This window comes from Glycine max, chromosome 1, assembly GCF_000004515.6.
Source record: "Glycine max cultivar Williams 82 chromosome 1, Glycine_max_v4.0, whole genome shotgun sequence".
Lineage (NCBI taxonomy): Eukaryota > Viridiplantae > Streptophyta > Magnoliopsida > Fabales > Fabaceae > Glycine > Glycine max.
Genome location: NC_016088.4, coordinates 57,122,516 through 57,139,945, shown reverse-complemented (window position 1 = coordinate 57,139,945; position 17,430 = coordinate 57,122,516). Strand labels below are relative to the sequence as shown.

Sequence of the window (17,430 nt, the reverse complement as noted above, 5' to 3'; positions counted from 1 at the left end):
TGTGACACCCAAAAACAGAAAGCAATCAATGAATAAAAGAGAAGGAAATAATTAGGTCTCATATTTTTTTAAGAACAAAACTTAAATTAATCTTGAAGTATAAAAGGGATATAGTTGTTCATGACTTTCAACAAAATACAAGAGAGTAATCTTGATCTCCAAAATCAATGTTAAAAAGAGTAAACAAAAATGTTTTAACAATCCCTAAATATTTGGTGTGCATCACAGGAGTGGCTTCTGGCCTATAGGTTTCTTCATCTAGTGCCTATCACTTTTCATTATTTCTTCCTACCTGGTTTTAATTTTTTTTAAAGGTTAAGATGTCACTTTCCTACATAGAATATAAACAATTCATTATTTAAAAAATCACTTGAATACTTTTTATATCTTACTAATCTATTAATTAATTTGGTATATAAACAATTCATTATTTAATTTTTTGTTACTCTTATTTGGCATAAAATATTCGCTAATTTTATGGATAACTAATCTATTAATTATTGTGAGTAGATCCGATTGATTATCCTGATAAAATTTTTCTTTTTAATCATATTTATTTTCATTCACAATAATAAAATTTAATATCTTACTAAAGACATTCAAATTTAATTATACTCATACCACCAATATTTTGGTAGTAGAAGATATATTTTGTATATGAATTAAAAAGGAAATAATAAAAATGATTATTTCACTAAGTTTATATTTATTTTTTCTATAATAGGATGAAATTAAACAATTTATTATTCTCCTAAAAAATATTTATTATTCATAATCTTCACAAAACATTAGAAAATATATAAAGTAACAAATTTATCACAACAGTTGAAGAGTAAATCTATCACAACAGTTTTAGATATGAAAATTCATTTAATTTGGATTTTTTTTTTCATTTGAACAAATGAAATTGCAGATAGATAAATCAACACATAAAATTGCAGAGAAAGACAATGAATAAAACCAACTTGTCTACTCGTAAATCGTAATCTCCTAAGCTATAACAACGTCCTCTCTCTCTCTCCCTCCCTCTCTCTCTCTCTCATGGCAACTTGTTTCGCTCCGTTCTCCGTTTCAGGTGAATTTCTCCCTCTCTGTATTAACCCTTCAGAATCAACAATTTCATTTTATTTTATCACAGTCATTAGTGCCTTGATTTTTAGGGTTTCTTCTGGTTTTGTTAATTTACATTTTCTTTATATATATACCGATGATTAATCCCCATCAGCGAATCTTGGAATGTAATACTTAAGATTATTTTTTCTTTAATTCAATGTTTTGAATTAATCTTGGATTGTATTTTTTGGATTTAATTTGGGAGTAGGTGGATCTCATGAGCTGTGGTTAACAAAGCGAGTTGGACCTAAGCTCACTGTTCAAAGGAGATCAAACCTTGTGATCAAGAGGAACCACACTTCTTCAATTAGTGCAGAATACCGGTATGCCATTTGCACCTCACTTTATTTTTTGCTTGCTTTAAAATAAATTAATACCACCCTAGCCACTATACCAGATTTGTCTTTTTATTTGTACATTAAAAGATTAAAATTTTAAGACTTCGTATTTGGCTGTTGTGGTAACATGGCTGGGAGTATTTTGTGAATCATTAAATATAGAATTTCAGGAATCTCTATTTTATATGTGGTATGTGCAATTGTGCACAACTTGGTGTTTCTTTTTAATCTCGTATAGCCTTAGCTTATGCTAAATAAATTATAGAAGAATCTTCCAGACCAGTTGGTATGGTAAATTTTGTCAATGAAAGATGAAAAGTGAAGAATGGTGATGCTTAATTTTTCTTTTGACTTGTATGTTCTGATTTCATAGTTTTGCATAAATTTTAGAACAAATGGTGAATGGGCGTGTGTAACTGCTTTCTCTGTAATGTAATGAATAAGAAGCAAAAATGGTGGCCACCGATTCATTTCATGATTTTTAGGTTATTTTGGTGCTAATTGTCTTTCAAATTCTGTGTCCTTGGAGAAATGGTTGGAAATTGCACGTCACTAGATCTTATTGGTTGCTTGTTTTAGAATATTATGCAAAGATTTATCATTCTTTCCATTTACTGTCTCCATTGTATAGTGATAATAGAGGAGGTGGAGGTGGGGATTTTGTTGCTGGCTTTCTTCTGGGTGGTGCAGTTTTTGGAACTCTAGCTTATATCTTTGCTCCCCAGGTGATTCCTTCTTATTGTAATTTTAAATTTATTTAAGACTAGTAAATTTAACTGGAAACAATGTATGGCAAACAAGCTTGATTATACAATTCAAAAAGAAAGGGAAGGGAAGTTGCATTAACTGTTTGGCAGATAATTTCTTTTGGAAAAATTAACTTTTTTTTTTTGCTAAAAAAGAAAATGTAGTCATGACAGGACTGACTGAACAATGGACTTGTCACTGTTAACTATATAGTATATATCACTGCTGTTTCATTACTAAGTGGGACATTTTGTTTCATGCTCCAATGGCTAAGTTTGCTTCTCCATGAAGAGAAAAAGAATTAATAATTTTTTCTTTTATATGCTTTATCGATGATGATATCAATGTGCTGTGATGATGAGTTACAGTCATGAATGTTTGTTTTTATTGACAAATTTGAAAAATGTCTATGTAGTGTGTCACTAAATTCCCATTTTGATGGCTCGGATGTTGACTTTAGTTTGTGATGCAGATCAGAAGATCTCTGCTAAACGAAGATGAGTATGGGTTTCGCAAGGCCAAAAGACCAATATATTACGATGAAGGGTTAGAGGTAATTAGGCTTCATTTCGATTTAGAATTAGATTCAACTTTTTTCTGGGTTATTGGAATATGCTGAGCTTCTTACGTTTATGTCATGATATTTTGGAAAGCAGAGGACCAGGCAGACCTTGAATGAGAAGATAGGCCAACTAAACTCTGCCATTGATAATGTATCTTCCCGTTTGAGAGGTGGCAACAACGTACCTGCTGCAAAGATAGAAAGTGATCCTGAGGTGGAAGCAACCATGTGAGACGCATTCAGTTTGATACTGTGGTCGATGATGTTTTAAATTGGTGGAAATATAATGAATTGAAAATGAAATCTCTTCTTTTTTTTGACGGTTTGAAGGATAAAATCTTGCTGGGACTAATGTAGTTTTTCTAAAGACTGGACTAAATAGTTAAAGCTGTCAAATTTTTACCTTCCCCCCCATCCCCCCTTTAATAATGGATGATTTTTGTTTCTGTGCATGAAGCAATTTGGAATGTGGGGCATTTGTAATCATACTAGGCGTTACTTGCTTCTTATTTTGATAACTACGTTGCATGGACGATAGGTAGTTAGGTACAATGCCAATACCTAGTCGAAGACCATCATAATTAACAAATTCAGAAACCAACCAAATGAAATGTTGCTGTTATGCAATGTATAATGTTTTCATGGTTAATCAGGAAAGCACTGTCATGCCAAGAAAGTTGTAAATATGTAAACGATATATTTTCTCTGCATTCACAATGTGTACAAAATGAAAAAAAGAAACGATGATGAAAATCAATTTACTGGAAGAACAATATGGATGCAGCATATTAAAAAAATGAAAGTACCAGGAAAAAAAATAGATAAATGAAAGATGTGTTTATATTTGGGACTAAAATTGTCCTACGTTCAGTATAATTTGTTGCGACTATTTTCAGAATTATTCAAAGTCTTCAAGGGCCGACATAAATGTCAAAAATAACAAATTGATAACAAGATAATTGTGGTAAATTAAAAAAAGACCTTTTACATTACAATATATACAAATAAATAAATCAATAATTTAATTAATTTACAATTCAATTAAAAACATTGTTTTAGCAAGAGTGTCAAAGGCGTATTGCATTTTTTTATGCTTCAGCATCATTATGTTCTTTACTATGTAAAAGGTATTGGATTAGCCCAATGTAATCAGCATATTCTCCTTGCTGGAATCGAGTGTGTATCGACTTTGACAGGTCATTGCAACTGTTTAATGTCTGTATTTCACCTATGCATTTTAACACTATTTTAATTTGAATATTCTGATTTTATTGACTCAAGCTTCATTGCATCATCTAATTTAGTTTTGACTCTATGTGCAAACACTTCTCTCGTAGACACTTAATTATGTCATTAACGGCCATGACTCATTGTAAGTAACTACATATCACCAATCAGCTTTAAACTCCATCGGCCAAACACATGGTAATGAGCTTTGCAGCTAAATCATGGTTTCTAATAGTAATGGTTACCATTTGTTTTTAATTGTTCGACAGAAACAACTAGGAGTGTCAAAAACTGAAAACCAATTAGTAAACGGGAAATTGAAAAAAAAAAACTAACAATTGTAAATCAATAAAATTGCTAATAACGTTTTGGGGCAGTTTTGATAGGTTAGGTTTTTGGGAGAGAGATCTCTCTTTGGGGTAGAAGAATAACGTCCTTGATTATTAACTTTTAGACAACAACTTTTATATTACAGTATTTTACATGATGACATTTTACTCAACATTTTTGTTGGTCAAATTGCTCTTAAGATGATTAATTATTCCCATAAATTAAGACAGACTTTTCAGCATGTCATTAATGTTTAGGTTTCAAATAAGAATAAAAAACATACCTGCTGCTTATTTTGAATTGTTGGATCTCTGTTTGAGTCCAACAATATTTTTTTTTGTTTTTTAAACGTAAAACATAACATAGGATGAATTGTTGGGTCTCTTTTGGTGCATAAAACTTAACAACTAAATAATAATAAGTATAATAGTATTAAAAAATGTAAAAAACTATTTAAATTATAATATAATATATAATATAATAAGCTAATTAATAATAACAAACTAAATAAACATGTATTTAAATGTATTTTATATTTTTATTATCATTATTATTTTGTTATATAAAATGAGTAAGTCAAGTCTAAAACTTTCAATCGAGTTTAGGTAAATTCTTAAATTTGATAATTTTGTGTCTCATCCCTATGAAAATAGAAAGATGGAGAAATATATACAAGATAAATGACTGAAAATCTCAAAATGTTTTTTGATTACCTTCTAATATATTGGAATTCATATTTCCATCTTCACATTTTTACGAATCCAATCAAATTTCGTAAAACAAACACTTTCTTAAATATTTTTAAGCAGTCAATTAAATCTGAAAAAGAATAGTTATCTCGTGCGTAGCACGGATCCAACTGGTATTATACAATTCTACTAAGTATGATATTTAATTTAATTTTCAACTTATCTGCCCCAATATTTAATAAGTTACTTCAAAGTAAAGACACTTCACCAGTTCCCCATTTTTTATATAATAGCGAGAGGAAGATGTAACATCCCAATTTTTCGTAAATAAATTTAAAAAGCTTTTTAGTAATAAATAAATAAATAAATAAATAAATAAATATAGAGCAAATAATAGGCTGAGTACCCTAGGTATAAATAGTTATGTTAAGTCACCTGCTTCCTTTTGGCCTCATTTTCGTTTTTCCCCTTCTCCTCTCAAAACCCTTACTTTTTCCCGCAGCCCACCAAACCAGTATCAGAAAAACGACGATCTCGAATCCGTTCACCGTTGGATCGTCGTGAAATTTGAGTATCATGTTCGCAACACAATTCCGAGCATTCTCACCGTTGGGAATTTCGATATCATGTCTGAAATGAGAGAAAAACCCTTCGCATTGTAGCCTTTTTCTTTCCCGCAGAAATTCAGAGCTGTCTTGGTAAAACTACGATCCCGGTTTCGTTAACCGTTGGATTATTGTGAAATTTGGATATGTTGTTCGAAATTCAATTCCGCACGCTTCCACCGTTGGGATTTGCGAGATAATATTCGTGGAGGGAGAAAAAGGAATCGTATGAAGACAGTACAAGTGGAGGTTTCAATCTCTTCTCCGTCTCTCTGACGTTTGGGAATTCTATCGGAGCAGTCGGATGAATAATTGAAAGAATTTCCGGGAACCGCTAGAGATGTTGCTATCACTGACTGAAGACACGTGAGCCCGCTTAGAGGTAAGGGATGAGTTATTCACAGTTGGGGATTAGTGAGAACATGTGTAGGGATCCTTAGAGGATTAAATTGGGATTTTATTTTGGGATGTTTGTTAAATTGCAATTTTTCCTTTATGATTATAAATAAAATATTGATGTCCTGATGAAAATTGCTTGATAAATTGTGCTCTTGATATTTGTATATTTGGACCTATGATTTGGATATAATTGTGTAATATTATTTGAGGGGTTTAGTCCTCATGTTGTGATAGTCTTTTATATAAATTGTTATATTGAGGATATGAAATGATAATTCAAATTGTGAGTATGTGATGAATTGTAGAATAACATGTTGCTTTGAGATTATAATATTGTTATTGAAATTGAGTATAAGTGTAAAGTTGAACATGTGTTAATTTGTGAGATACGTGTAAACATGTGATGGTGGATTGTGACACTATGAGATGTGAAATTGTGAATGAGTTCTAGTTGTGGATAAGTGTGTAGTTAACACTTGATGTGAAATTACTTGTGTTGTAAGCTATGAATTGTACAATACCCGACCAGCGTTATCTTGAGAAAAGCGTTGATGCGCAGTGTTAAAGAGAAAATGTAAGTTTCCTATTTAGGAACCAGTGTTAAATCGTAGCGCAATTGTGTTGAACGTGTTTAAAACACGAGTGTAAGGTCGTGGGTATTGTATAATTCATGAGCAGTGTCTGCATGTAAAAAAAAATTATTTTAGGGGTTGGACCTGAATCAGGAGGGAGAGGCCCTGACGGACTCTTCGGAGTGTAGGCCTTGGGGGTCACCGGGTTTGAGTGCTCCTTTAAGCCTATGTTGATCTCATATGGTTGGAGCATTCTCGCAAAACATCGTGACCCTGACTGGTCTCCCTATGATCTTACTTAGTGAGAGTGACCTGACAAACCCATTGTGTGGTGTGTCTTGTTATGTACTCCTAAGCGCCCCAGGGTGGTTTTTCACTGACATGGTACCACATTGCATATAAAATTGAGTCTTAGCATAACTATTGCATATGCTTGCTAATTGATGTGTTATTATATCTTGATCGAAGTGTGGGATTCTTGTGTAATGTGATTGATAATTAAAAAGTGAATTTTGAATGACGAAGTGGTGAAGTTACGTGAGCTATGTTTAAGCAAGTGGTATCTCATTTATATAATATGTATATTTAATTGTCTTGTTTCTCTATTAGCTAGGAATGTGATAACTCACTCCCTGTGTGTTGTTGTGTTTGGATCCTGTGATGATCTTGAACTTGTGTTCGGGGGAGCAGATGAATAGGTGGATGACTATGAAGAACCTCATGCTAGAGGACACGGGAACACCACGCTCTGATAGAATGTGACATTAAGATATAGGTTCTATATTAATTGTATGAGACTTATATGACTTTCTTTGAGTCGAGATGACTTTATTATTTATTTGGACAAGTTTGAATATGATGTAGAAGAAAGTGAATGTGAGCCTTTTACCCATTTGAAAAGCTTGTATTTAAAAATGTTTTAAAAATACTTTTAATTAATATTTGAATTTTTATTCCTTTATTAATATATATGTGAGGGGTAGAGGGTGTCACATTTAGTGGTATCAGAGCAGGTCGAACCTTTCGGCCAGTGTGTTATGTGCTTACCATATTCTGGTGTGCACTCTGTGTGGTTACTTATGAGTACTTTTGTTAAGCATGCTTGAATTTTTATTTGTATTTTCTCCTACATGATTAAATAAGACTTAATAATAATGCTTGTATGTGCCTTGCATCCTTAATGTCTGTCATACCATAAATCCACTGTTGAGTCATGAGTTATGAGACTGGCCATCTCTATAATTTGTGAAGTGCGGTTCGACATTATGGTAAGCCGTTAGGTGATGCAAGAAGCCTTGATACTGATGGATAATGCTTTAATGAGCCATTATCTTCTTGCTTGTATGTTGTTAATAAACTTATTTCTATCTTGATGTGTGGATTAGTGTTGTGAAAACCTTTTGAACCATATATATGTCTTGGATGAGTATGTCTTTCTTGATGTGTAAACGCATGACTACTTCACTCACTTTATTTTGTGTGTAGTCGTGAATGTAGTAGTTGAAGTTTGTGATTCTTTAATACATCCTTATTAACTATTAAATTCTTACTTCTTATATGTACGTTGTATACTTATTATAAGAACCTTATAATTCTGGGTATGTTAGTAGTATGGTGTTTTGCCTTAATTGCATAGATAGTATGGTTGTTCGTGATTTCTTGTTCTTAGCAATGTTGATACTCTATAGTTCGAGGACTCGTATCGAGATATATTTTATATAGAATACCCTTTTGACCATACCTTTTTATTCTAGTGTAAACTATTCTTTGTGTTGCGTACTTAAGTCGAGTAATTCGATTTCACTTGCAAGCTTGAGTATAATTCATTGTTTGTGTTATGAGCCTACATCAAATAATTGGATTATTGATGTTTCTGTCACGATCAAGTGATAGTTGATATCTCCATATGTGCGTACACTGTGATTATGTTTTCGTTTCTAGAATTCATTTGGAGTATCTACTGTTGATTCTAGATGAGTGATCCTTCTTGATTTAAAATTATTGTCTCCTAATCAATCGAGTGTTCATCTTATTATTGGCTGCTCATCTTCCAATCATGTCTAGTTAAACTGCTTGATAATCTTTCTTGTTGTTACTTCTAATACGAATAAAGAGAGACTTCGCCTTTGACAATCATGTTAAGATGTTTTGAGAGGAAATACTTGAGTAGACATGATCATTGTTACCTATAGACGAAAGTCAAACTTAGTAAGACGTGTACCTGTGTTCCTTGAGGATATGCTTAGTTACCACCTAAGTGCAAGATTGAGAATCTTATAAGTGTAGTACCCATAGAAACTTGTAACCGTAGTTCGTGGGAAATATCTAGTGTAGAGTTGTTGGAGAACATAGTCTAGTTGGAAAAGTTATGAAGTATAGTTAAGAGGTTTAATGTGGAACCTTAAGAAGAGAGTAAGGTAGTTAGTAAGACATTAATTGTTAAGCATAGAAGGATTCAAGAGTGAGTGTTCTTGCGTAAGGTAGGTGACCTAAAAGATTATTGATGATAGTTGTACGATTAGCAAGATAAATATTAGTTCTTTTTACCTTAATATGGAAAAAGTTTGTTGATGCTTTAAGAAATACCTTAGTACCTATTGTGACCTCTATGTGTACCTGGTCATGTCATAATATGATTGATGTCTATGTGTGTTTGTGGAATGCGTGATAGGATCTCTCACCCTGAGTTAGCTCTTGTTGTGGTTTTGATGATTAGTGTTTAGTATGTTTCCAGTTAAGTTGAATTATGATGTGCATTATAAGGTTGCTATAGACCCTTGGACATCATGTTCCGAGCTAAGAGTTTTGTTATGCATTTGAGTTAGATGAAGATGACCCTTAAAGTATGCTACGTCTAGGTGAAAGATAACTACAAATCCTTCTTGGGCAGAAGTTGTTTTGAGATGAGAGGAAACCTAAGATTAAGATGAAATGTTCTTAACTAGTAGTCGAACCAAAAGGTTATTTTAGGACTCATTGGATTAACCTTAATGCTTGCTGGAGATGACTTAAGTAAGTTTAAGTTTTTGAGTGAGATCCTTGTAAGGAGTAAGCCATAAGTTCATAGAGAAGTCGACCACTGTAAATTGTTGAGTGCTATCTTAGTCGCGTAGGTCCTTATTGGAGTAGTAAAATATTTGAAATAATTTTTAAGTTTAGAGGAGTGCTTGTAGGAGGACAAATAGTGATCAATGTTTCTTGACAACTTAAGACTTATGAAAAGATTTATCCTATATGTGAGTTAGAATAGGTAACCATGGGGTTCACCATAATATTTTGGGAGACATTACCGTTAGTTTGATACATTGTGAGGATCTTTGGAGCTGAATTCGAGATAAAAGAGATGTGTAAAATTCTCAAGAATCTTGTTGTGAGTTTAGTTTTAAACGTTAGAACTAGCTTAGTAGTTAGAGTTTGAATAGGAAACCGATGATATGACTAGTGTCCTAGTTATAGAGTTAGATATCGTAAACAACAGTTGAAATCTCAACTTCAAGTGCAAAGTTATAGGGTGACATAAGGAGCATAAATGTGTGAAGATTACCTCAAGGTGAACAAACTTACAGAAGTAGGGAGTAATCTGTATTGCTTATCTAATTAGCACCCAGTTAGTATCAAGTAGACAACCTTAGAGTTGAATCGTTACCATTCTTGAACCTAAGTGAGAGTTATGAGTCAAGTATACGAAAGTGAGAAAGATCATGTTGAAGGAAGAGGCTTAGACTCAAGGGTAGGCAAATCATGTATTCTCGATAGTCATCGTGAACTAGGATTGGTAGAGTGTGAGAGTCTCGAAACTCATTATCTTTCTTGAACCGTCCGATGTTCGAAAAAGAGTCGACCATGTGATCAGTCACGTCTCCTTGTGTTTGTTTGTTCTTTTCAATTTGTCATTAGTGTCTCCTATGATATTATTCTACTCCAAATAGTATGTCATTCGCATTCTATTATAGTTGAGATGTCACTCTCGTGAGAAGACTTACTTATGTAATACTATCATTGAGTAAACGAGGATCACCGAATTTAATAGTTAAGTGCAGAGGAGTCTTGTGATCAGAGTAACAGAAAAAGAGTTTCAACTAGACACACATCTTGATATTGAGAATCATATGCGTGATATCTTTTTCTCGATCTTTCGGCAAGTTTCGGGGACGAAACTTCTTTTAAGAGGGGTGGAATTGTAACATCCCAATTTTTCGTAAATAAATTTAAAAAGCTTTTTAGTAATAAATAAATAAATAAATAAATAAATAAATATAGAGCAAATAATAGGCTGAGTACCCTAGGTATAAATAGTTATGTTAAGTCACCTGCTTCCTTTTGGCCTCATTTTCGTTTTTCCCCTTCTCCTCTCAAAACCCTTACTTTTTCCCGCAGCCCACCAAACCAGTATCAGAAAAACGACGATCTCGAATCCGTTCACCGTTGGATCGTCGTGAAATTTGAGTATCATGTTCGCAACACAATTCCGAGCATTCTCACCGTTGGGAATTTCGATATCATGTCTGAAATGAGAGAAAAACCCTTCGCATTGTAGCCTTTTTCTTTCCCGCAGAAATTCAGAGCTGTCTTGGTAAAACTACGATCCCGGTTTCGTTAACCGTTGGATTATTGTGAAATTTGGATATGTTGTTCGAAATTCAATTCCGCACGCTTCCACCGTTGGGATTTGCGAGATAATATTCGTGGAGGGAGAAAAAGGAATCGTATGAAGACAGTACAAGTGGAGGTTTCAATCTCTTCTCCGTCTCTCTGACGTTTGGGAATTCTATCGGAGCAGTCGGATGAATAATTGAAAGAATTTCCGGGAACCGCTAGAGATGTTGCTATCGCTGGCTGAAGACACGTGAGCCCGCTTAGAGGTAAGGGATGAGTTATTCACAGTTGGGGATTAGTGAGAACATGTGTAGGGATCCTTAGAGGATTAAATTGGGATTTTATTTTGGGATGTTTGTTAAATTGCAATTTTTCCTTTATGATTATAAATAAAATATTGATGTCCTGATGAAAATTGCTTGATAAATTGTGCTCTTGATATTTGTATATTTGGACCTATGATTTGGATATAATTGTGTAATATTATTTGAGGGGTTTAGTCCTCATGTTGTGATAGTCTTTTATATAAATTGTTATATTGAGGATATGAAATGATAATTCAAATTGTGAGTATGTGATGAATTGTAGAATAACATGTTGCTTTGAGATTATAATATTGTTATTGAAATTGAGTATAAGTGTAAAGTTGAACATGTGTTAATTTGTGAGATACGTGTAAACATGTGATGGTGGATTGTGACACTATGAGATGTGAAATTGTGAATGAGTTCTAGTTGTGGATAAGTGTGTAGTTAACACTTGATGTGAAATTACTTGTGTTGTAAGCTATGAATTGTACAATACCCGACCAGCGTTATCTTGAGAAAAGCGTTGATGCGCAGTGTTAAAGAGAAAATGTAGGTTTCCTATTTAGGAACCAGTGTTAAATCGTAGCGCAATTGTGTTGAACGTGTTTAAAACACGAGTGTAAGGTCGTGGGTATTGTATAATTCATGAGCAGTGTCTGCATGTAAAAAAAAATTATTTTAGGGGTTGGACCTGAATCAGGAGGGAGAAGCCCTGACGGACTCTTCGGAGTGTAGGCCTTGGGGGTCACCGGGTTTGAGTGCTCCTTTAAGCCTATGTTGATCTCATATGGTTGGAGCATTCTCGCAAAACATCGTGACCCTGACTGGTCTCCCTATGATCTTACTTAGTGAGAGTGACCTGACAAACCCATTGTGTGGTGTGTCTTGTTATGTACTCCTAAGCGCCCCAGGGTGGTTTTTCACTGACATGGTACCACATTGCATATAAAATTGAGTCTTAGCATAACTATTGCATATGCTTGCTAATTGATGTGTTATTATATCTTGATCGAAGTGTGGGATTCTTGTGTAATGTGATTGATAATTAAAAAGTGAATTTTGAATGACGAAGTGGTGAAGTTACGTGAGCTATGTTTAAGCAAGTGGTATCTCATTTATATAATATGTATATTTAATTGTCTTGTTTCTCTATTAGCTAGGAATGTGATAACTCACTCCCTGTGTGTTGTTGTGTTTGGATCCTGTGATGATCTTGAACTTGTGTTCGGGGGAGCAGATGAATAGGTGGATGACTATGAAGAACCTCATGCTAGAGGACACGGGAACACCACGCTCTGATAGGATGTGACATTAAGATATAGGTTCTATATTAATTGTATGAGACTTATATGACTTTCTTTGAGTCGAGATGACTTTATTATTTATTTGGACAAGTTTGAATATGATGTAGAAGAAAGTGAATGTGAGCCTTTTACCCATTTGAAAAGCTTGTATTTAAAAATGTTTTAAAAATACTTTTAATTAATATTTGAATTTTTATTCCTTTATTAATATATATGTGAGGGGTAGAGGGTGTCACAGAAGACATGGATGTGATGTCACCGACAAAATTTAAATATTAAAAAAATTATCAATATTAAGCTGAGTAAATAAGTAAAATAAATTCTTCTTCTTCGTACCCCATTGCCGAGAGGCTCTTCGCTATGCGAAGGTATGGGGGAGGGATATTATGAATAAAAATTAATATTTATAACTTACTGATGGAGTGAACATATTATTAATGACATCAAAATTAAAATTGTATTAGATGACATACTACCTATTAAAAAGTGAATATCTTTTTTTTCTCTTGGTAATATGCTTGACAGACATTGGATAAAACCTTGGGAAAAGAATAGTGTTACAAACGCCCCATTGCCATTCCTGCGTGGAGGAATGTGGCAGCACAAAGGGACATCGGTTGCAGGTGGAGCTTCGGATCACAGCAATGGGATACTTGGGTTAGGAGTTTGTGTGCCAAAGGAGCAGCATTAAGAAAAACCAAGCTGCTGAGACCTTGAAAAGAATGAAGCTAAGATCACCAATAATCACGGCAAGAACATTCCCCTGAATTAATATGATGAAACCTGTTGCCATCTCTCACGACTAATTCACGACCAGTTACTATTGAGACTCTTTTCGCAAAATCATGGCAGTCTTTGCATGATCGTGTATTTTTGAATACCATAATGGGGGTATCAGCTGCAGTGCATATGAGACCATAGGCTATAGCTAGTCTCTCACTATGATCAAGAAGCTGCTCTTTTCGTTCAGTAAAGTCGCATAGAGCATTTTCTTCATTGAGAAGGCGCTCCTTGCTCTTTTTGAAAGAAAAATTGAGTTCTTTTAATTTTGAGTATATTTGTTCTGTTTGAGGGTGGTGTCTATCACCTACCACAAAGCGGTGGACTTTACCCTTCACAATAATCCAGCTGCAACTGACTTCCTTCCTCAAGTTCCTTTCAGCCATCATCTTTCTAAATTGTGCTGCTTCATCCCACTTCCCAGCCAAAGCATACAAGTTGAACATGATCACATAAGTAGCAGAGTCTAGTGGGTCCAGGCGAAAGATGTTGTCAGCAGCAATCATCCCAATCTCAAGATTCCTATGGCTCCAACATCCTCCTAATAAACTCTTCCAACTCATAACATCAGGTTCAAATGGCAGACTCCTTATCACCTCAAGAGCCTCCTGCAGCAGTCCAGCTCGAGAGTATACATCAATCATGCAATTGTAATGATCAATTGTTGGGTTCACACCGTATTCGTCACTCATTGAATCCAAAATCTTCTTTCCCTCTTTAACTAAACCTGAATGACTACAAGCATTTAACAAACCTATGAAAGTGACCGCATTTGGCCTTACACCAGACCCCTGCATCTCTTTAAAAAGCCTTAATGCTTCAAAAGCTTTGCCATGGTAAGCATGAGCACATATTATTGCAGTCCATGCAACAGTATCAGGTTTATCTATAGTCAAAAATGCTTGATGTGCATAGTCCACTTGGCCGCATTTTGAGTACATACTGATCATAGCACTCTCCCCAGAGAGGTATGCAACTAGCCCCTTTTTTATTGCATCTGCATGGATTTGAGCACCACAAATCAAATCTGAGACAGCAGAGCATGCTTGGAAAATGTTGGTATAGATGAATGAATTCAATAACACTCCTTTACTTCTTATTGCCTTAAAAACCTCAAGAGCCCTGTCAAATTGACCACTTTGGCAATATCCAGCAATTAAAGCACTCCACGAGAAATCATTTGGTTCATGTATGCTCTCAAATGCTTGACGCGCAGCTTCAAACCTTGCACACTTAACATAAAAATCCACTAGTGGAGTACCAACTGAGACCTCGGATTCCAAGCCAAGTTTTATACAGTAACTATGAATTTGCTTTCCAGTGTATAAGTCTCCCAAAGCAGCACAAGCCTTGAGAATTATTGAGAAAACGAACCCATCCAACTCTACACCTTCACTTATCATCTTGCCAAATAACAACAGAGCATCCCTGTTCCTTGCAGCTTTAGTATAGCCCACCATCAACCCAGTGCAAGCCACAGCATTTTTCCTAGTCATCTTATTGGTGGCAACTTCAGCACCATCCAACCACCCACACTTTACATACATATTGGAGATTAACGTCTCAATAGAAATATTGGCAGCAAAGCCAATCCTTATCAGCTGAGAATGTATCTGTTTGCCAAGGTCTAACATTGAAGGATCTGTAAAAGACATTATAAGAGTACTAAAGATAGAGGAGTTTGGTGTAATCCCCAAATCCAGCATACGCAAGAACAATCTAACAGCTTCATCTATACGTCCTTCCTCAGTGTAAGCAGATATAATGGTGGACCAAGAGGACAAATCCTGATCAACTATTTTATCAAAGAATCTCTCTGCACTTGTGAAACTCTTACAGTCGCAATACATTTTAAGGATGCAATTGTCAATGAACTTATTGCTATTGGCCATTCTCTGCAGTCTATTATGAAACAATTTTCCATCAGACAATGCTCCCAATGTTCCACACATTTTAAAGAGGTATTCGTATGATCGAGGATTAATGGAAATACCCACTTTGTCCATGTTTCTAATGAATTCATGCACTTCTCTAAGATTCCCTTGTTTGGCTAAAGAAATCAAATGCAAGTTTTCAACTTGGCCTTGTTGATTTTGATGGGTCCTCAATGAAGAATGACTGCTTTTCAAAGAGACCCATGAAGGGATTTGAGCAAAATTGGCATGTCTGGCATCATTATTTTTATCATTAGCTACAACTATTGGTGAAGAATTGGAAAGCACCCAAGAGCCCTGGCAAGTTATTGAAGACATTTAGTTTGTCTGGGATTGGAAGAATGTATCCTTGTACAAACTTTGGTCAGATCCAAGAAGAGAATCCAGTCCAAGAAAACAAGTCTAGGATAAGGATGGCATCCAAGCCAGATTCCACACACCCCAGCAACAACTATACACAGGCAATCTGAGTATTCTATCTGATCCCTTGTGTTATCTGAAAAGAGAATGAGGGGTTAGATAAAAGCCTAAGAAAAAGTCTTCCTAGCTTAGATCAACCAAGCCTGGTTTAGTCAGTATGCCAGAAGTATTCATTGAATGAGATAAACTTTACAGTAGGAAAAGAAAATAAAAAGGTAAACATGTAAAATGAATTAAGCTTCTTCCATAAGTTAAAATCAACTTATGCAGTATAACTTTTATAGAAGTTCTCCTAACTAAGTTGATTTTAACTTATAGAAAAAACTTAATGTATGTATTTGAGCAGCCAAAGAAACAAGGCAAAGTATTCAAAATCAATTCACTTATAGGTCAATGGAGAATTGAAAAGGAAAAGGCTTGTTTAAATAATCTGAGAATGCAGAGACAATTGATCAAATCCAGTTGCAAAGCCCATAATTGTATCTAGGGGTATTCAAAGTTCAGTTCAGTTAACTGGTTTTAAATTAGAAAACTGAACTGAACTGAACCGAACTGTTCAAATAGTTTTTTTTTGTTGAGCTCAATTTTCTGCAGAAATTCAGTCTTACACCAACTGTTAAATTCAGTCTCACCTTGGGTGCTACCATAAAGTAAAACATTGATTGTAATTAACATTTCACACATATTTATATACAATCACTAATAAAACTATTAAAAAAGAATCCATAATTCTATAAATCGTATGGACTCTAGGAGCTGCAGTAAATATAGAAGCTGTATATGAATCAGAACTTGGTTTTCCTCTTTTGTGAAGGAAAGCACAAAGCGCATTCGTTCCATTCCTAGTTACTAAACAAACAAAGCTTCCAAAGCATATCTAGAAAGAGGGGAAAGAACAGAACAAACACTATCCTGAAATCCAGTCCTATGCAACTTACAGTTGTGTACAACACACAATAGAATGAGAGTCTTTTCTTAAAAGAAAAAAGTACCCATTCAGCACCCACCTGATTCTGCCTGCACCCTCCTTTCAGTTTGAGGACTTGTTGAGATTCAGCCATGCATGCCTGCCTTTCGACTTTTCTTTGTCTTTTGGGCCTTTTTTTTTTTTTTCTACCCACTACCATAAGGATGTTAAATTTAAGAGAAATGTTAACAACAATTACTCAAAAAGAAACTCTCTTTCCAATCATTTTCGCGATACATTCAAATCGGTTAAAAATCACCCATTTTTGTGAGTCTTATTTATTATTTAATAATTTTTTTCTTCATGATTTAAAAGTAAAATCCAACAAATTTCAAATCAATCACAAACAGAATATTGCTAATATTCCTCTAAATTTAAATACTTTATTTTCTAATCTTTTCAAATTTCTCTATTTTGTAAAATCTGATAATTGAATTAATTAATTTCTTTTATTAGACATTCATATTTATATTAATGTACAAGTGCCTTCAATTTTTAAAAATCATAGTATTAAATACCGATAATACCTGTATATAGGG

General features: G+C 34.3%; 2 protein-coding genes across 3 annotated transcripts; one reads left to right on the top strand and one right to left on the bottom strand.

The window, feature by feature from the left end:
- Nucleotides 1-887: 887 nt before the first annotated feature.
- On the top strand, nucleotides 888-3,156 carry LOC100305891 (uncharacterized). 2 transcript variants are annotated; one of them, XM_006572738.4, is made up of 5 exons: nucleotides 888-1,075; nucleotides 1,322-1,436; nucleotides 2,083-2,176; nucleotides 2,671-2,751; nucleotides 2,855-3,156. In XM_006572738.4, exons 1-5 carry the CDS (start codon nucleotides 1,042-1,044, stop codon nucleotides 2,990-2,992), a joined length of 462 nt encoding a protein of 153 aa, XP_006572801.1. In that variant the 5' UTR covers nucleotides 888-1,041; the 3' UTR covers nucleotides 2,993-3,156.
- A 9,942-nt stretch (nucleotides 3,157-13,098) lies between these two features.
- Nucleotides 13,099-17,085, bottom strand: LOC100806216 (pentatricopeptide repeat-containing protein At5g13270, chloroplastic). The gene is made up of 2 exons (XM_003516702.5): nucleotides 16,932-17,085; nucleotides 13,099-16,000 (listed from the first exon to the last, which is right to left on the bottom strand). Exon 2 carries the CDS (start codon nucleotides 15,820-15,822, stop codon nucleotides 13,525-13,527), a length of 2,298 nt encoding a protein of 765 aa, XP_003516750.1. The 5' UTR covers nucleotides 15,823-16,000; nucleotides 16,932-17,085; the 3' UTR covers nucleotides 13,099-13,524.
- Between the last annotated feature and the right edge of the window lie 345 nt (nucleotides 17,086-17,430).